Source organism: Lynx canadensis, chromosome F1 (genome assembly GCF_007474595.2).
Source record: "Lynx canadensis isolate LIC74 chromosome F1, mLynCan4.pri.v2, whole genome shotgun sequence".
Classification (NCBI taxonomy): Eukaryota; Metazoa; Chordata; class Mammalia; order Carnivora; family Felidae; genus Lynx; species Lynx canadensis.
The window spans coordinates 67,463,598-67,481,760 of record NC_044319.2 but is presented as its reverse complement, the minus strand read 5'-3'; the positions used below and the strand labels follow the sequence as shown (position 1 = coordinate 67,481,760).

General features: G+C 57.7%; 2 protein-coding genes and 1 long non-coding RNA gene across 3 annotated transcripts in view; 2 read left to right on the top strand and 1 right to left on the bottom strand.

Moving 5' to 3' along the window:
- The first annotated feature begins 5,270 nt into the window (after positions 1-5,270).
- Positions 5,271-9,272, top strand: MSTO1 (misato mitochondrial distribution and morphology regulator 1). Its single transcript, XM_030303362.1, is given in 24 exon segments — positions 5,271-5,391; positions 5,480-5,555; positions 5,558-5,618; positions 5,922-5,999; positions 6,091-6,167; positions 6,409-6,478; positions 6,544-6,681; positions 6,859-6,934; positions 6,936-6,977; positions 7,055-7,078; positions 7,080-7,103; positions 7,105-7,191; positions 7,281-7,317; positions 7,320-7,340; positions 7,343-7,414; positions 7,417-7,430; positions 7,654-7,722; positions 7,725-7,787; positions 7,859-8,043; positions 8,266-8,370; positions 8,443-8,566; positions 8,806-8,841; positions 8,843-8,951; positions 8,954-9,272. Coding segments are annotated over 24 exon segments (1,740 nt in total). The 5' UTR covers positions 5,271-5,307; the 3' UTR covers positions 9,022-9,272.
- Positions 8,625-18,163, bottom strand: part of GON4L (gon-4 like) — a 72,752-nt gene continuing 63,213 nt past the window's right edge. Inside the window, 13 exon segments of the mRNA XM_030303274.1 lie at positions 8,625-9,487; positions 9,490-9,538; positions 9,540-9,569; positions 9,953-10,055; positions 10,151-10,766; positions 11,214-11,412; positions 12,388-12,501; positions 13,547-13,666; positions 13,769-13,912; positions 14,402-14,545; positions 16,094-16,291; positions 17,035-17,219; positions 17,781-18,036. Coding sequence (XP_030159134.1) covers positions 9,420-9,487; positions 9,490-9,538; positions 9,540-9,569; positions 9,953-10,055; positions 10,151-10,766; positions 11,214-11,412; positions 12,388-12,501; positions 13,547-13,666; positions 13,769-13,912; positions 14,402-14,545; positions 16,094-16,291; positions 17,035-17,219; positions 17,781-18,036 — 2,226 coding nt within the window. The 3' untranslated portion in view covers positions 8,625-9,419.
- Positions 16,416-17,599, top strand: LOC115505651. The gene is made up of 3 exons (XR_003966079.1): positions 16,416-16,611; positions 16,976-17,043; positions 17,416-17,599. It is a non-coding gene; the product is annotated as an uncharacterized LOC115505651 (long non-coding RNA).

Sequence of the window (18,163 nt, the reverse complement as noted above, 5' to 3'; positions counted from 1 at the left end):
CGTTAGATTTTTAAGATGGAAAGAGCCTTCCTTTGGCCAAATTGAATTTCCCTGAATTCTGCTTGTTAGGAGTCTGAAGAGACCAGACCCTACAGAAATTTCCGTGAGTTCTATTTCCAGACTTGATGTGCTCAGGAGACCGAGATTCACACCGTAACTCCTCCCCCACAAGCACCTACACCGACTGCTCACTTCTTACTGACGCTGCCACCACCTGCTCCCGGGAGCCTGACCGAGGCCCCTTTCTGCAGGTTCCGGACACGGTGTGGAGTAAGGAGGGAGCGTGGGAGAGTGGTTCTGTCTACACAGCCACCTTCAGGGGACCGGAGGAAACGGTGACTCAGATCAGCCTCGGCACAGAATTCTCTCCCCTGCCCACACCGGTGGTGTCAGAAGGTTCGAGTCCCGGCTGCCACTTACCTGGCGGTCTTAGGGCCTCGCAGCCGATCTGCTTCGCCAGTGTCCCCTGACCTCTGCTTCACCTGGTCTGAGGGCAAGAACGCCCGCCGTCAGGGGGCCGTGAGGACTGAACCACACGGCATGTGGACGGGGCCTCACACATGGCAGCTGCTACGTTCGGGACTTGGATTTGAGGGAGACGGTCTCCCCTGGAGAGCCGGCTTCCCCTGCCTGACCCTCCTCCTCGAGGATTCCGTCAGAAGCAGAGCCTCACCCGACCCAGCCTCGGTCAGCGCAGCCAGACTCCGAGGCGAGTGCCCTACAAGCCTGCGGGGTCAGCCGCCACCACTGGAAGGCTCTAAGCCCTGTGACAAACCCCTTTAGTGTGGTTCTGCCCTCTGAACCCTGACTGACCCCCCCCCCCCCCCCACTGGGGACGGTCATGGCCAGGTTTATCTTACCCTGAGCTCAAAGCCCTCGGCCTCTCCATCCGCTCCATCACTTCCCGCTCCAGCCCCTCTCGTCCTTTGTGCCGGCCTGCTCTCCACCCCCACCCCTGCCTCCTCTCTCCCAATGCTTCTGAGGCCCTAGTGAGCTGTGCTGCGGCCCGGGTCACCCAGGGGCCTCAGTCCACCTGTTCCTGTGGTTGCCCTGTGTGCGTTACAGTTCAAGCCACAAAAATAGATCTCAGGGAAACCAACCTCCTTCCTCTCGTTCCCCTTTTCTAGAAGCAACTTCTGTTACCAAATCCTAGACCTAAAACTCTACACAAAAAGGCTTTTGGGGCACCTGGGTGGCTCATTCGGTTAAAAGTCCGACTTTGATTTCGGCTCAGGTCACAATCTCACGGTTAGTGGGTTCAAGCCCCGCGTTTGGGCTCTGTGCTGACAATGCGGAGCTTGCTTGGGTTCTCTGTCTCTGCCCCTCCCCTCAAACAAATAAATTAAACTTTAAAAAAAAAAGGCTTTTTTTTAAAGCCTTTTTTTTTTTTTTTTTTTTTAAGTTTATTGAGAGAGAAAATCCCAGACAGGTTCTGCGTTGTCAGCACAGAGCCCAACATGGGACTCAAACCCACGAAGCGCAAGATCATGACCTGAGCTGAAGCTGGACGTTTAACCGACTGAGCCACCCAGGCGCCCCTAAAGATTTTATTCTTAGTAAACTCTACACCCAGCGTGGGGCTTGAACTCACACATCCAGTGTCCAGAGCCCCACGCTGCACCAACTGAGCCACCCCACTGCTGTAAACCCCCAGCCCCCGGCCTCTGCCACTGAGAGGCCGCGGCTCCTCTCCTCCCAGGGGGCGTCTGCACCCCACTGGCAGACCCGAGCCTTAGCCGCAAATGAGGCTGGGAACCCGGCTTCCATGTCTGGGTGGCTAAAGCCATCGTCGATAGGCCTCATCTTCATTGACGAACGTGGAACAGGAAGTTGTACGGCTGTCCCACCACAGGTCCTACTGAAGAGTTACCATCGTTCCTTCTGTCATTTGCTAAATGTAGACTCAATTTTTTCCAAATCCTCTATCATAATCTACCCCGTCCAGTCCTCTTTTTCTTAAGATCCTTCTACTATAGACTCGATCCTCATGCCCCGATTTCTACTGGCTCCTTGCTAAGCCTGCCGCATAGTCTCTTAGAAGGGCTTCTCTTAATCACTCAATTGCATTGAGTCCAGATTCGAAAGTAAGAAGTAAGACTGTCTTAATTTTCAGATGACAGCCCTGTAGAGAGAAAATCTTAGACTCAAAACATCTAATATAAGTTCAGCAAGGCCACAATACAAGATGAATACACAAAAACCAATTCTGTGTCTCTGTTATAGCAATGAAATAAAACTGCAATTAAGTAATTTCAAAGAGCAGGAATACAAAGTATTGGCAATTTTAACAGAGGAACTGCAAAATTATACACCAAAAACTATAAATTATTACCGAGGGAAATTAAAGAGGATCTAAACTGGAAAGACGGTCTGTGTTCACAGGTTGGAAAACTCAGTGGGGTTAAGATGTTAATTCTCCCCAGACTGGCCGATAAGTGCAATCAGTATTAAAATTTCAGCAGGCTCTTTTGCAAAAATTGGCAACTGACCCTAAAGTTCATACAGAAAAAAAAAAAAAAAAAAACCTGGAGTAGTCAAAATGATTTTTTAAATAAGCAAACTGGGCAGACTTACTCTTCCTTTTTTCAAAACATAATCTAAAGCTACGGTAACATGACAGCGCGGTCCTGGTACAACCACAGACAACACTGAGTCCAGACAGAAGTCTCGTGTTTCCGGTCAACTGATTTTCAACAAAGATGTGAAGGCAATATATTGAGGAAAATCCCCAAAAGATTGTGCTGGGATAGCTGGTTATGGACAAGCAAAATCATGGATTTGGACCACAGATTTACACACACACTCAAATGTATCCTGGGGCTAAGTGTAAGAAGTAAACTATAAAACACTGAAAAGTGGGGCGCCTGGGTGGCTCAGTCGGTTAGGTGTCCGACTTTGGCTCAGGTTCACCGTTCATGAGTTCAAGCCCCACGTCGGGCTCTGTGCTGACAGCTTGGAGCCTGCAGCCTGCTTCGGATTCCGTGTCTCCCTCTCTCTCTGCTCTTCCCCCACTTGCACCGTCCCCCTCTCTCTCTCTGCTCCTCCCCTGCTCATACTCTGTCTCTCAAAAAAAAGTAAAACATTAAAATTTTTTTTTAAATTATAAATAAAAGAGAACAAAAGCTCATGACCTTACGTGGGACAACAATTTCTTATATATAACACCAAAGATACGGTCCATAGAATACTTGGTAACTAGACTTCATGAAATTAAAATTTTCATTCCAGAAAAGATCCCACTGATTAAATTAAAAAAGAGAGGCGCCTGGGTGGCTCAGTTGGTTAAGCGTCTGACTTCTGTTCAGGTCATGATCTCACGGTTCGTGTGTTCGAGCCCCCACGTTGGGCTATTTATTTACTTGCGTCACCATTTGAAAGGAAATTGCAGACTAGTCTTTTATCACATTTCTCCTAAGAATAGGATATTCTCCTATATAATCAAAATTCCATTACCACACCAGAGAAACCCATCATCAATATAATGTTCAATAATACTATGCTTTTTTAAATTTCTCCAGTCATCCCAACATCTTCATGGCTACCCGCCCACCCCCCACCCCCCGTTGCCAATTCGGATTCCAATCAATGTTCACAATTACATTAACAATGAATATCTCTTAAGTGTCCTGTTACCTTCAGTAGACGCTCTGGGGTTTTGTTGGTGTTGTTATTTGACATTTTTGAAGACATCTGGCCAGTTGTACAGACTGTCCACATTCTGGACTCGTCTAATTGTTCCTGCAGATACAGGTTAAAGGCTTTCGCGAGCACAGCGGGTGGGTGACGTATTCCACTGGCCACACATCACATCACTTCGGTTGGTTCCATTACTGGTGATGCTAAATTTGATCACCTGGTTAATTCTGACATCCGTCATCATAAAAATACGCTCTCGCCATGTGATCAACAGCCTAAGTTCAGCTGTGGCATGTTTCATTGAAATCTGAAACCTTCCCGTTGACCGACAAATTACCACCCACTGTGATCTTCGTCTGAGTAAGTTCTTACATTGATACCTGCAATCTAAATCGAAATTCTATCCTTCCATCTACATTTACTAGCTGCTGTTCTGTCACCCCTAACACTCTCCCCTCTTTTTTTTTTTTTTTTTAAATCTCCTTGGGGACATTTTGAAAATACGGTGTTTAAATACCCCGTGAAAATTGGAACAGACCAACAGAACAGGATCGAGAGCCCGGAACATAACATGAAAAGCATTAATATTTGAAAGGTCCATGAATGTGACTATGTTTTAAAAAGCAAGCAAACACAAACTCTATTCTTCTAAAAACTTCCTTTAAGGCAGTGAAAAAAGCAAACAGAGGCGTAGTAGATACTTTCAACACACACAACTGACAAACGGCTTGTATCCCGAATCAAGTACTGACTCCCACAGATCAGTAAGACGATCCAAAGAAAGACGGGCAAGAAACTTGAACATGCACGTCACATAAATGGATCTCCACCTGGCCGATAAACGTACGAAAAAGTGCTCTCGGCCTCGTTAGCAGTTAAAACCCGTGATGAGGACTACAATCTTTAAAGGTAACGGTGCATCGACTGAAAACTCGCCCGCACCGGTGGTGGAGGGTCACACCGGTAGAGTTTGAGAAGACAGGTTTGTGCTATTTACCAAGCTCGAGGACAGCCTCCACTCCGACCCAACGCGTCCACTCCAGGTGCGCGCCCCGCGGAAGTGCGTGCAGGTACAGCGGCACGGGGGGGGGGGGGGGGGGTCTCGGGCGCACGCCCACCAGCCGCCAGCTGGGGCGACCTCAGGGCACCCCTCGGCCGCGGCGCGCCCGCACAGCGGGGCCACGAGAGGAGCTGCAAGTACGCGCAAGGTTGGGGGAGAGTTTCTCAGACGACATCGAACAAAAGGCAGACGCAAAACACTGCCAAGGGCGCCTCCTTCACGGGACGTGACAGACAGGCAGTCAGGCCAGCCCGCACTATGGGAGGCGACGCCGACGCAGCGACCGCAGCCTCCTCCGCTCGGCCGCCGGCGGGACCCACGCGAGACGCCAGGCCCCGCCCACAGCGCGCCACGAGACGCCCGGCCCCCGCGCCGGCCACTTCCGGCCGCGCCGGGCCCCGCCCCCCAGCGAGAGCTGGGCCCGCGCCGGCCTGGCCCGAGTGGAGGCGGGGCTTCCGAAGCCCGACGAATCGCTCGCCCTACGGGAAAGGACGTACGTGTGGACCGGTACTTGCGCGGGGGCGGAGACCCCGCCCACAAGCCGACGATCCAATCGGCCCCGAGCGGCGAGTGGGCCGCCGCGCCTGCGCGACCCAGCGGAGCCGGGCGGCATGGCGGGCGGGGCCCGGGAGGTGCTCACGCTGCAGTTGGGCCACTTTGCGGGCTTCGTGGGGGCGCACTGGTGGAACCAGCAGGTGAGGCCTGCGGGCGCTGCCGCCGCGGGGCCGCTCGGGGTCTCCAGCCGCCCCCGCTGAGGCCAGGCCTTCCCCTGTGCACCCCCAGGATGCTGCGCTGTGCGCCCCGACCGGTGCCAAGGAACCGCCGGGAGAGCTGTGTCCCGACGTCCTATACCGGACCGGCGGACGCCCCACGGCCAGGAGACGTACACGCCCAGACTCATCCTCATGGATCTAAGGGTGAGGCGGCGGCCGGGGGTCGGCCAGCGCGCAGGAGCCCCCGGGCGTGCGGACCGGAGACAAGCAGCCGCAGGGACCCGGTGGACTGTGGCCCTCTTGTGGGACCCCGCGGTGCTCCCTTCCCACGGCCGCCACAGCTCACGCCCAGGCTGTGGATGGAGGAGATCTGGATTCTCCCAGACGAGGGTTTCGCCGGGCTCAAGCGTGTGCACGAAAGCTCGGTGGCAGCAGGCTGGCAGGCAGATTAGCCGGAGGCGGGGAGGAGCGAGGCCTGGACCCGACGCTGCCTGTTCTTTTTGTACAGGTAGCCTGAGCTCCCTAAAACAAGAAGGCGGACTCTACAGGGACAGACAGCTGGATGCAGCAATAGCATGGGTACTGGTGACGTTCGCAGTGGGAATGTGCACAGGAAGCTGGACAGCTGCGAGGAACGGTCACTGAAATCCTTCTCCGTTTTTTTTTGTTTTTCCCCCCCAGGCAGGGAAAGCTTACCACACACAGGGAGGAACTCTAGTCCCCAAATCCCTGGCCTCCAGGACCTTCTGAGTGCAGAGGTGAGGGCCTCTACTGCTAGAGCTAGAGTGGCCTCCACTGGGGCAGAGAAAAAGGATTTTGATCATTTTAAAATACCTTGGGATGGCATTTTGGGAAGCAGCACTTTTTTTCCTACAGAATGTGACTGTTGGGTGAAGGCAGGCTGTAGACTTGGTCAGAATCCAAGAGAATCAGTCAACTTTTGCCTGTAGACTGCCTGGAACTAAATGCAGATTTCTCTCTGCCCCTCCCCCTCCCCAGGAGTGTTGAGTAGTGACGGGATCTGGAGGGTCAAGTCCATTCCCAGTGGCAAAGGTGAGACTTCCACCAGGTACTACAGGGCAGGGAACCGGGCAGAACAGCAACAGGAAGAACACTTCTTTCGTTTTTCTTCAGGTCCCCACCGCTGACCACTGCTGCAGCCCCCAAACCATTCACCCCCACAGAGGACAGCATCAGAGTCTGGTCGGATTTCCTCCGGGTCCATCTACACCCCCGGAGCATCTGTATGATTCAGAAGTACAACCACGATGGGTACGTGGGCCCCAAAGGGTGTGAACCGAGAAATGGGATCCCCACCGGTGTTGATGGGGCTCCTGAGGCCACCTTCCCCGCTGTCCCTGCAAACGGGATCTTGTAGGGCTGGGGGGGGGGGGGGGGGGGGTGAGGGTCGGGGCTCCTGCAAGTCCTGGTTGTGGTCACGTCCGGCAGGGAAGCAGGTCGCCTAGAGGCTTTCGGCCAAGGCGAGAGCATCCTGAAGGAGCCCCGGTGCCTGGAAGACGTGGAGGGACAGGCTGCACTTCTACGTGGAGGAGTGTGATCACCTGCAGGTAGCCGTGTGGCCAGGCGGGGGGGCCTAGGCAGGGACCTCGGCCTGCCCCCGTCTGCCATCACCGTCTCCTTCCAGGGCTTCCAGATCCTGTGTGACCTGCAACAACGGCTTCTCTGGACTAGGTGGCCAAGGCCGCCGAGTTGCTACGAGACGAGTACTCAGGGCGGGGAATAATAACCTGGGGCCTGCTCCCTGGGCCCTACAGTCGTGGGGTGAGGACACACTTGGGGAAAAAGTCCTGGGGCGTGGAGCGAGACCACCCAGGGAGAAACTGCGTAACAGTCACTCTCCCTTCCCCCAGGACCCCCTGAAAAACATCTATCGTCTGCTGAACACAGCGTTGGCCTGGTGCACATGTCCGCCCCAGCTCTCTGGTCTGCCCCTTATCCTTGGGCGGGAGCCTGGGGCTGCGACCGGAGCCACCCGTCACCTTCCCCACCTGCACTATGACGTAAGGCTCGAGGTTCCTGTTGGGACTGCAGCCCCCACCCCAGCCTTTCTCTGCCACCAGCCCTGTTCTCGAACCGCCTCCGCTTGTACTCACCCGTGACACGGCCCCTTTGGAGCACACTGTCCTTTGTCAAAGCGCCCGGACGTCTCTGCCATTAGGGTTCTGCCTTCACACTCTGCTTTCCAGACCCTGAAGGCTAAGTGCCCTTCTTGTACCTTCACAGCCCTCCCTGCCCTTCCACTGTGGTGCCATCCTGGCCACAGCCCTGGACACCGTCACTGCTCCGTACCCTGCCTCCGTTCCTCGCCAGTCTTCATGGCTCGCCTGGCAGACATGCTGAACTTCTCTGGGAAGAAGGTACGGAGCGCTGCACAGGCGCCGGTCGCAGTGGAGAGAGAGCCGCTACTTGATCTCTCCCTTCTCTTTAGGTGGCGACCACAGCGGCCACCATCCCCTTCCCCTTGGCCCCAGGCCAGTCCCTTCCCGACGCTCTGGTGCAGCTGGGAGGGGCTGCCGCGTGGACCCCCCTGTCTGCATGTGGGAGCCCTTCTGGAACGTGCTGCTTCGCCCAGTCGGTGGTGCTGAGGGGTCTGGACAGAGCGTGCCACGCCAGGTGAGGGGGCAGGTTCAGGGAGCCTGTCGGACTTCGGACTCCCATCCTGGTCTTGCACACACCTCTGGACATCCTGATGGCATCGCCCCACTCTTCCTTCTTCTGCCCCTCCCCCCCTTAGAAAAGACCCTCAGCGTCCTGCTTCCGCTGATGGCCTACAAACAGGAAAATCCCTAGTTCCTGGTCCACAGATTAATGGTGGTTTGGGCTCTGTTCCGGCAGCCAGCTGGCCCCGGGGACCCCTCTGCCCTCGCCGCTGCACGCGTGCGCCACTGGGGAAGACGTCCTGGCCCAGTATTTACAACAGCAGCAGCCCACAGTCAGGAGGTCAGTGCGATGCCCACTCCCCGCGCCCAGACCTCCTTCAACTTCTCGCTCACCTCTGCTCTCGCCCCACAGCTCTGCCCACTTGCTGCTGGCTCCCTGCATGGTGGCTCCCCCGTACCCCCAGCTCTTCTCCCCAGGCCTCAGCCAGCACGGTTTGGTTGTGGATGGACCCCCATCTGGGGCAGGTACGTGGGCAGTGAGGGTATGGGAGAGGTTTACCGTATCCCTTCCTAGATGAAGGTTCTTGACAAGCCCACGGTTAAACATCCCTTTATTCACTTGGTGGCCCCTGAGGGACGTGGCCTTCCTCTGGAGCACTGGTTTACCGAGGGGGACGGCACACAATCCAGTGAGTTTCACTCTCCCGTCCGGTCTGCGCGGCAGAGCCCAGGGTAGAAAAGCCATTTTCAGGCCTCCTTTTGTGTCCCTCCACAGCCCGTGGAGAGCATCCCAGTGCTTGGGGCCCTCTGCCTCCTCCTCGTCCTTGAACCGGACCCTGGGAGACCTGGCTAGAGAGCTCACCAAGCTCGATGTGCGGCGCTGGGCCAGCTTCCTGGCCGCCGGCGTGGAGCAGGGGGACCTGACGAGGCCCTGCAGGAGCTGCGCAGCCTGGCCCAGTGCTACCGGAGTGGGGGTGGCCTCGTGGACTAAGGCTTCCCAAGAACAGGAAAGAGCTGGTTTACAATAAAAACTGCTGGGTATAGGAGCTCAATGTTCTGGGAACTGGCTACACCAACACAAGCACTTCATACGTCCAGAACCACTGTGGTGGGATCACAGAACAATAAATATGTGCCATCAGACCCGGGCGGGGAGGGGGGCGCGGGGAGAGGGGAGGTAGAAAGGGAGCCGAGCCCACTCCCTCGATGCTGTTCACGAGTACGTTCAGAAAGACCCAGAAAGACTCGTAAGCTAGCAGAGCCATCCGCCCCCAGTCGGCCTCAGCCCCCGCGCCTTCCGGCCCTGCAGCCTGAGCTCCGGGGTGGGGCGCCAGCCAAGCACAAGCACCGCCGCCGGGGCCAGCACGTGACACCGCCACGCGCCCAGGGTCACGCGTCCAGCTCCTCCTCCGACAGGAGGTCCCCGCGGTCAGACAGCTGGTCTGTGTTGCTGGTGCTGTCGCGTCCTCCTCCTCCTCAGAACTGGCCTCACAGGCCGTGTGGAAGACGCCGCATGAGTTCCCGGAAACGGTGGGAAACCTAAGGCCAGAGAGGAAGGTTCTGACGTTGACCAAGCAGTACGTGCCGATCGAGCAGTCAGGGTCTGTTCCCCACAGTGAGGTCGGGAGGGCTGTCCCCTCCCCACACGAGAGGGGACTCCGGTCAAGAGGCTTGTCGGCATCTGGCCCCAAAATCATACGGCTCCCGAACACGACCTGGAACGTCTGTGGGCTCCTGACGGTCCACCGCCCTCTCTCAAAACTAAACCAGACTCCCTGACGAGTCGGGCCCCTCCTTGGGGCCCACCTGTACAGTCGCGCTTGGTGTCCCGTCTCCTGCTTGGCCAACCCAGCCTCTCCTCGCCAGTCCGTGTGCTTGGATCCCCTGGGGCCCGGAGCTCTGGCAGGGCTTTCGCCACTCACCTCGGTCGGGGTCTTGTTTCCCAGCTGCTGGGAGATGACGCTGAAAGTCTGTGGCTGTGCCCCCCGCTCCTGGCACATGGTGAGAATCACGCGGTCAGCTTCCCTGGAACCCACATACCACGATTGACTCCAGATTAGCAAAATGGACACGTGCCCTCATTTTCCGGATACACACGCAGCGGCCCCCCCTCCACCTACCTGGTCCACAGCACCACCTTCTCCCCGGTGGAGCTGACCTTGCTGTTGTTGGCACAAACAGTAGCTTCTGTGGTCTTCGGCTGCTGCTCTCCCACGGGAGCCTTGCCCTGCACTCCACAGTCCTTAACCAAACCTCCCCTAGGGGCTTTGGAAGAAGTCTCTGAGGCGTCCGTTCCCGACAACGACTCGTGGACGGGGGACATCCTGTGTGCGGTCTTCACCCCGGCTCTGCTCGACAGCAACCAGCTCCCCGGACTGTCTGAGACCTCAGACAACCGTCTCCTCCCTAAGTCTCTGGTCCTTGAGGAAACGGGACTCAGAAAGGAAGCAGGGTTCTCCTCGGTTCCAGGCCATTTCTCAGTTTCCGGAGCATCCCAGGCGGGAACGGAAGCCCCTGGCTCACCCACTGCCTCCTGGCCCTCCCCCTCATTCCGAAGTCTAGGGGACGCCTCAGGGCAGGGCAGGACCTCACGCTCAGCCTGGTTTCTCCTAACCACGCAGAGCACAACTCCAGGGCTGGAGGAAAGCTGAGGAGTCTCGGGTGAACAGGGCGGTGGGCCCCCCGGGACGAGCTGCTCTGTCAGGGTCGCTTCCTGCGTGCTCCCCACTGCTGATCCTGCTTAGGAGGAAAATAAGGACCTAAGAGGATGGATGGGGTCAAGGTGCCCTGGGACGCCCAGTTACCACAGGGCCACACAGGTGGGCTACTGTGATGGAGCCCCAATCTCAAAGAGTGCGGTGGGGCTGGCTGAAGTCACTTAAATGAAGATAAAAGCCCGACTGTCAAGGCCCAGAATGGCAGTCTTCAGGACGCAGATGACCAGGGTCCGGAGGGCAGGGAAGGAACGCAGTCACGCTGCCTCGCACTCCCAATTCCTCGAGAGGACAGAGGCCACAGCAGAGCAAGTTAAGGCCGGACAGAAGGATCTCCTGTTACTTGTTAGTAAAAGCGGGGGTTCTCCGTCCAAGAAGGACTTGCTCGTCCTGGCTCAGAGACGTTCTTGGTTGAAGCACTAAGGACATGGAAAAGGGGGGAAAGAGGCGGGGCTGGCAGAACACTCACCTGGAGTAGGCAGAGGTCCCCTGCCGGGCGGGCCCTGGGCAGCCTCAACGCTTTCCCGCTCGTCTGGGACTTCCTCCTCCAGCAGGTCCTTGCCCTGCCCGGCCTCCTTAGCACCAGGCACAGGGCTGGCCTCGCGGTGGGGGCTGCCGCCCGCCGACTCATGGGGCTCCTTGCTCTTGTAGGATCTGCCGTCACAGACCTGCAGGAACAGCCTCCTTGGTCAGGGGTCTCCTGACTGCCTTTTTCTCTGGTGACCAAGCCCTGCCCCCACGTCCGGCAAGTACACCTGCTCCACCAACTTTAAACGACCCAGAAGGCGCCTGGTTCCACCCGCCGTTCTCCGAGCAAGGACTGTATCTTTGCTGCCAACCAACCCTACTCTAGAGACCCGGCATTACTTCGAGGGTCTGTTTTCTTGACACAAGTGTATCTCATTAAAAACAAGCAAGCAAGCAAGCTGAGAAATACTTGAAGCAGTTCATTGTTATCCAATTCCAAAAGCTTTACCCACGGGACTTTTTTTTAAGGTGTATTTATTTTTGAGAGAGAGGAGAGTGCGTGCACGTGAGCACGCAGGAGAGGGACAGAGAGGAGACAGAGGGTCTGAAGCAGGTTCCAGGCTCTGCAGTGACAACAGAGAGCCCGATGCGGGGCTCGAACTCACAAACCTTGAGATTGTGACCTGAGCTGAAGTCAGACACTTAACCGACTGAGCCACCCAGCCGCCCCATCCACAGGATTGTCTTTAAAAAGCAAATCCAGGGGCGCCTGGGTGGCGCAGTCGGTTAAGCGTCCGACTTCAGCCAGGTCACGATCTCGCGGTCCGTGAGTTCGAGCCCCGCGTCGGGCTCTGGGCTGATGGCTCAGAGCCTGGAGCCTGTTTCTGATTCTGTGTCTCCCTCTCTCTGCCCCTCCCCCGTTCATGCTCTGTCTCTCTCTGTCCCAAAAATAATAAACGTTGAAAAAAAAAAAAAAAATTAAAAAAAAAAAAAAAGCAAATCCATTGCACACGTGTAAAAGATTCTATTTTGACTCAAATAGCGCGTGCACCGCCTATCGCGTGGGTGCCGTCCTTGCAGGAGCTCAAGGCGGTACCCCGTGCGGGAGCGGACCTCACCCCGAACGGGGAGGCAGTGCGGACGCCCGCCCCTCGGTGCGGCCCGGCCCGGCTCACCCTGCTGCTGCAGCGGCTACACCCTCTTCTCTTGCTTTTCTTCAGCTTGGGATCGGGGCCTCCTTCGTGGCAGGAGCAGGCACAGTCCCGGGCGCCATCCGGCCACTCGGCCTCCTAGGAGATACCGGGCTTGGTTAGCCGCCCGGCACGTCCGGGACCGAGAGAAAGCGGAGTCGTGAGGCCTCAGAACAGGTCGCCCCAGCACCCACACCGGCCTCCTCTTTCATGAGCCCCCAACTCTCCAATCGGCCCAGGAACTCTCAATCCCAGCCTGTTCTAAATCCCCGAAACCACCCTTAAATGACCCAAAGATGGACCTCTCCCAGTTGCCCAGATGTTTCAAGAAATACGTAAGTCACATACAATCTGAGGCAAAGTCCCAGGAAAGGCCGTCACAGGGTGTGACCTGACTCGACCACCTTCGCTCCTGCCTCCCCGTGCCTTGAGCTCTGCCCCCTCCCAGCCCCATTGAGGGGGGCTTTCTTTGTGCTTTTGGAGGCCCCCACACGACACTCTGTGTTCAGTAATCTCGGATGCAAGTTATCCCAACCGACAACAAGGAAACTGAAACCGAGAGAGGTGAAGTAAGCTGCCCAAGGTCATCCAGCTAAGAAGCCGCTTTCCGCAAGGGAAAGTAAAAGACATTCAGGAAAACAGACTCCTTGGAGAGCAGCAGAGGGCAGGGAGTCTGTGCAGACCTATTCGCACCCCAGCACAGCCACTTATGGACACGAGGCCCTGGCGACGGCCTCGCCATGAATGTCCGTTTCTGCCTCTGTGAAATGAAATGAGAGCAGTCTCTTGGGGGGACTGCCATGGGGCTCACCGAGAGAACGACCAGGTACGTGCCTCTAGGAGCCACGTGCACTCTGTCACCAGTACTGCTAAAGTGGGGGCTCGCTTCTGTATCTTCATACCAACAGAAAGGAAGAAGACAAGACCCAAGAGAAATAGCTCCGAGCAAGAGAGAAGAGGGGGAAACCTCCTCCTAATGGGGTGGCCGGCGGGGTGCTCTCCAGCATCCGCACTCCTCCCGCCAGGGGCTCCACGGCCTGACCTCGGGCTCCTGCAGCACGCATGGCACACTCGGCCAGAGAAATGCTCACGAAACTCAAGGCCTGATTCACGAACGACAGATCACGCCCAACAACCCGGATACCTTATCGTGATTTTGGACCCCGATCTCTTTTCTTCTTTTGCTTTTTGAGGCCGTGGGCATCTTGGGGGGCTCCTCCTCCTCTTCCACATCAGGCAGGGCCACTTCTTCAAAGCCATCAAACTGGAGGACGAGTGGGTGCTGCTCAACACAGACCCTGGGCAGGCACCCCGCGCTCCCACGGCCATCCCGCTTCCCAAAGCCCCACGGCCCCTGGCCCCGCACCTCGTACTCCTTCTCCTCTGTCCAGTTGATCTCTTCAAAGTCGCCCAGCCGGCTGGCCGCTGGGCGCAGGTGATCAAAGAAGACGGAGAACTCATCTTGCAGGTGGTCGTGGCCCTTAAGGAGCTGCCACATCTGTGTCTTGAGCTGAGAGGGTGTCAAGGGACAGGCACGTCCCCCAGGCTTCTCCAGGTGGCCATCCCGCACCAGACCCACATACTCCCAAGGCCCACTTCCCTGGTGCCCTGAGGGACACACAGAAGCCTCTCTTTGAAGGCTAAGGGTTCTTCACTGCCCCCTCCCTGCTCGCGAGCCTGCGCTGGAAGGGTGCTAACAGTACGTGCGACCCCCAATGACGACACTAACGATACGTGTGACCCCCAGCTCAGGCAGCATCACCTGCTCCCTGCACCTCCCTCCCAGGGCACTGAGGGCACCTTGAGGCAGTCAGGCTCAGGTTTCAAGGGACAAGCCCCCCCTATTCCAGGACCTTAGGCTTTAGAAAAGCCCCCAAAGTCCTCCCCTTCTACGCCCCTCCAGACGTCCACAGTCCCGGCAGCCAGAGAACACGGCCCGGTCAGGGGACGGCGGGAGGCGCAGGTGCGCAGGGGGAGGAGGCAGGACGGGCAAGGGTACCTCGCTGATCTCCTGGGGCAGGCAGTCCGCGCAGCTCTGCAGGACCTTGATGATCTTCTGGTGGTGCGAGGGGTTCTCTGCAAAGCAGATCTCCAGCTGCCGGAGAAACTTGCGGCTCTTCTCAAAGGCCTGCTGCTCCTCAAACTACCACAGGGGAAAGAAGGCGAGAGAGTCCCCTGCGCGGCTGAGCAAGACCAGAGTGCTCTGAGCAGAAGGCAGGAAATGCGGGCCGGGGACTGACGTTGACGGGGCTCCTTTACAACCGCGAGACGGACTTTAAGACCTGGAGTCCAGGGCGCCCGGGCGGCTCCGTGGGTTGAGCGTCTGACCTCAGCTCATGATCTCACGGTTGGTGAGTTCGAGCCCCGTATCGGGCTGTGATGACAGCATGGAACCTGCTTCGGATCCTGTATTACCCCTCCCCGCCCCACCCCCCACCGCCACCTCTCTCTGCCCCTCCCCTGCTCATTGTCTCTCAAAAATAAACATTAAAAAAAAAAAAAAAAAGAATATGCTAAAAGAGCCAGGCGTCCACCCGAGGGCTGCAATGTCAGCCAGCCCACGACACCGGGGACGTGAACAGGCCCAAGAGAAGCGCACGTCGGGGTGCTGGGGTTTCGTGGACTGTGAAGTCACACACTCAAGGCCCTGTGGCACCACTCGGTTTACAAAGCTCTGCACACGAGTGCTCGTCTAAGCCTCATAACCACAGGGGAAGAGCGGATGGCAGGGTGTGCGATCACCCCGTTCCCGGGGCACCCGGGTGGCTGTCGGTTGAGCAGCCGACTTCAGCCCGGGTCATGATCTCACGGTTCGTGAGTTCGAGCCCCACATAGGGCTGGCTCTCTGCTGTCGACACAGAGCCTGCCTTGGATCCTCTCTCCCTCTCTCTGCCCCTCCCCCACTTGTTCTCTGTCTCTCCCTCTCTCAAAAGAATAGACTTAAAAAACAAAAATCACCCCACTCCCACGTGACTGCCTCAAGACCATCAGAACCATCTCGTTGCACCACTCATTCCGGTGTCTCTCAACCATGACAAGACATCCAGAACTTCCGGGATATTCCCTCGTGGTTACACATTTCTCTCCAAAACTTCAAATGCCACCTTACGTGCCGGCCATCCCACACCACCGTGCACGTGATACAACTGGAGTCCCCTGCCCCATTCCACCGACAGCCCTCACTCCTCCCTCCCGACGTGTTCTTCTGTGAGGCCTTGTCACCAGGAAGCGCTATGCACATGTACTATTTCTGTCGGCTTTCTGATCCTCAAATCTACTTACTATATACATTTCACCGTTTATCACCTGGCTCTCCCGGGAGAGCGGAAGCTCCACGCGGGCAAGGATGTCACCCTTTTGTAATGGCGGTACTCTCGGCACCTAGAGCTCTGCCCAACATGTACTAGGCACTCGGTTAAGTGTGTGTCGAACGATCGCCTGTTTTACAACGGTGAGGCGCAGAGGGCACATGATTTACCTGAGGCCCGTGAGGGCAAGCAAAGGTACGACCCCACATGGCACACATAAAGAAATGGGGAGACGAGGGGCCGGGAAGATCACCTCTTGAAAAGAAGAGGGCTCTGCGGGCCATGCCAGGGTCATCTGACCAGGGGCCGTGGGGGACGGGCGCAGTGTCCGTGAACCTCGCTCGGCCCCACTGTCACCGGACCCAGCAACCCCATCCACTTACTAATCCACAGGCCAGAGCCTGCTCGGGCAACAGGAAAGCAGCAAAGTCCTTGAGCAGCTGAGGCCAGTCCTGGAGCAGGATCTGCAGGCTTCTGTAGAGATCCACAGCGGTCTGCCGCTGAGGACTTGACTCGAACTCATAGATAACCTGAAGGAAGTCCTCGTACTTGCCAGGGGCGTGCCGCAGGGCTTCTCGCACCTGCGCAGGAGACGTGCCACCATCAGTGCTCTGTCCGCGGGCCCCAACACGAAACAGCAGCACGGACCGAGGAGCAGGGGCCCCGCTAGAGAGCTCCGAGACCCGCCCTGCACAGGCCGCTCCTGACAGATCCCCAGATCTGTTCGTGGCGGACACCGCGCCGAGCGAGGCACAGCTCTCTTCCGGTGGCGGGCGTCCACAAACCACAGCCCTGCCCACAAGACCAGCAAGTTTCTCTAGCTCACAGTCCTACCCTGTCCCGGACTTCAGCTCCCCGCTGAAATAGAGAAGGAGCGCCCTGTGCACAGCATCAACTGAGGGTAAATAATACAGGAGTCAGGAAGGTGAGGCAGGACTGTCACTGCGAGCACACCCCCTTGCTGGGGGGGGGGGCGGGGGGCGGGACCAAGAGAATGAGACTGTGGCACAAGACAGGAACAGGCTGGCTCATGTCTCTGGAGACCAAGGTGCTTCCCTGAGGTCCACCCTCGGGCCGATGCACAATAGGTCTTTCTTCTCAAGCTGCGAGCCCAGGAAAGGCCCTTATTAGCCAACCCGTGAAGTCCCCCTCACGATGATGGTGGGATCACCTTTCCCAGCTTTCTGAACAACAGAGGGGTGATGCTCAGGGACTACGACAAGCCACGTGTCACTGAGCCCTGTGCCTCGCGGCCCCTCACACAGATCCCTGGAAGAAGCAGCCGAGCTCGGAGGGACGGTAACAGGAAGCGGCATCTGCCTACCCTGGTCAGGTAAGCCTGGGCGAAGGCCAAGTCCTTCTGCTCCCTGAGTGGGTCCCGCTCCAGGATGTCCTCATCGTACAGCAGCAGGAGCTTGGAGGTGTCCTTGCTGGCCCGGGCCCGGCCTCCCCGCCGGCCGCGAGCCCTCTGGCTGCTCCGGCCCTTCCCGGCAGCCCTGCCACCCTCTCCTGGAGAAGACACCAAGCCCGCGGTTGCTCCGACCCCACCGCGCCACCCTTCCGCCCCGGCTCCTCAGGAGACCCCACCCCCTGCTCCGGGTCTGGGAGGGCCTCGGGAGAAGAGCTGGTGGGAAAGTGGCAGGAAGGCAAGACTGGCAGGTGAGCCCTGTGCGGGCTGCACAGCCGTGCTCTCTGGGACGCTCAGGGCACCTCCGCTACTGTGCACTGAGAAAGGGAGTCCTGAGAGCGAGCACAGTCCTACGCTGGGCTCTCGGAGGACTACGTGTCGCTGAGGAACGGCAGTGTGTTCTGAAATAAACGCAGCTCTCAGCCTCACACGTGACAGATGGATTGAGCGCCACCGAAAACCCGGATGAACCCGGTAACAAATCTAACAGCTGGTACAAACCAGCACAGGCACCGACCGGGCAAACGTGTCTGGGGAGGGCGGAGGGCAGGGGAGGTCCAGAGGATTTCCTTGGAAAACTCACACCTGGTTTCTAGACTGTTCTGCACGCCCAGCAGAAAGGAGGCCAGCTGGGCCCCGCACACGCCCGCACGCACACTCACCTGGCGGGGCGCTGCCGGCCTCCGCCTCCGGAGCTGTCCTGGGAGAGGCAAAGGTGGCCGGCGGCTTCTCAGCAGGGTCTCCGGCGGCCTCGTCTGTCATCTCATCCTCCTTCTGCAGGCTTTCCATCCCTTCTGCCTCTTCCTCCTCCTCCTCCTCGGGCTCAGAGTTCTCTTCCTGGGAGTTCTCCTCCTCGGACTCGCCCTCCTGGCCCGCGCGCCTCTCAGAAGCCAGCCAGGTCAGCTTCTCCATCGTCTCCTGCGACCCCCCACCGAGAGCATCCCCAGGGCTGGCATCGGCTCACCAGGAGCCATCGGCACAACCCCCCAGCACAGACACCGGAGCACGGTCGCCTGGGCACAGCCTCCGGGGTCCAACGTGGAGT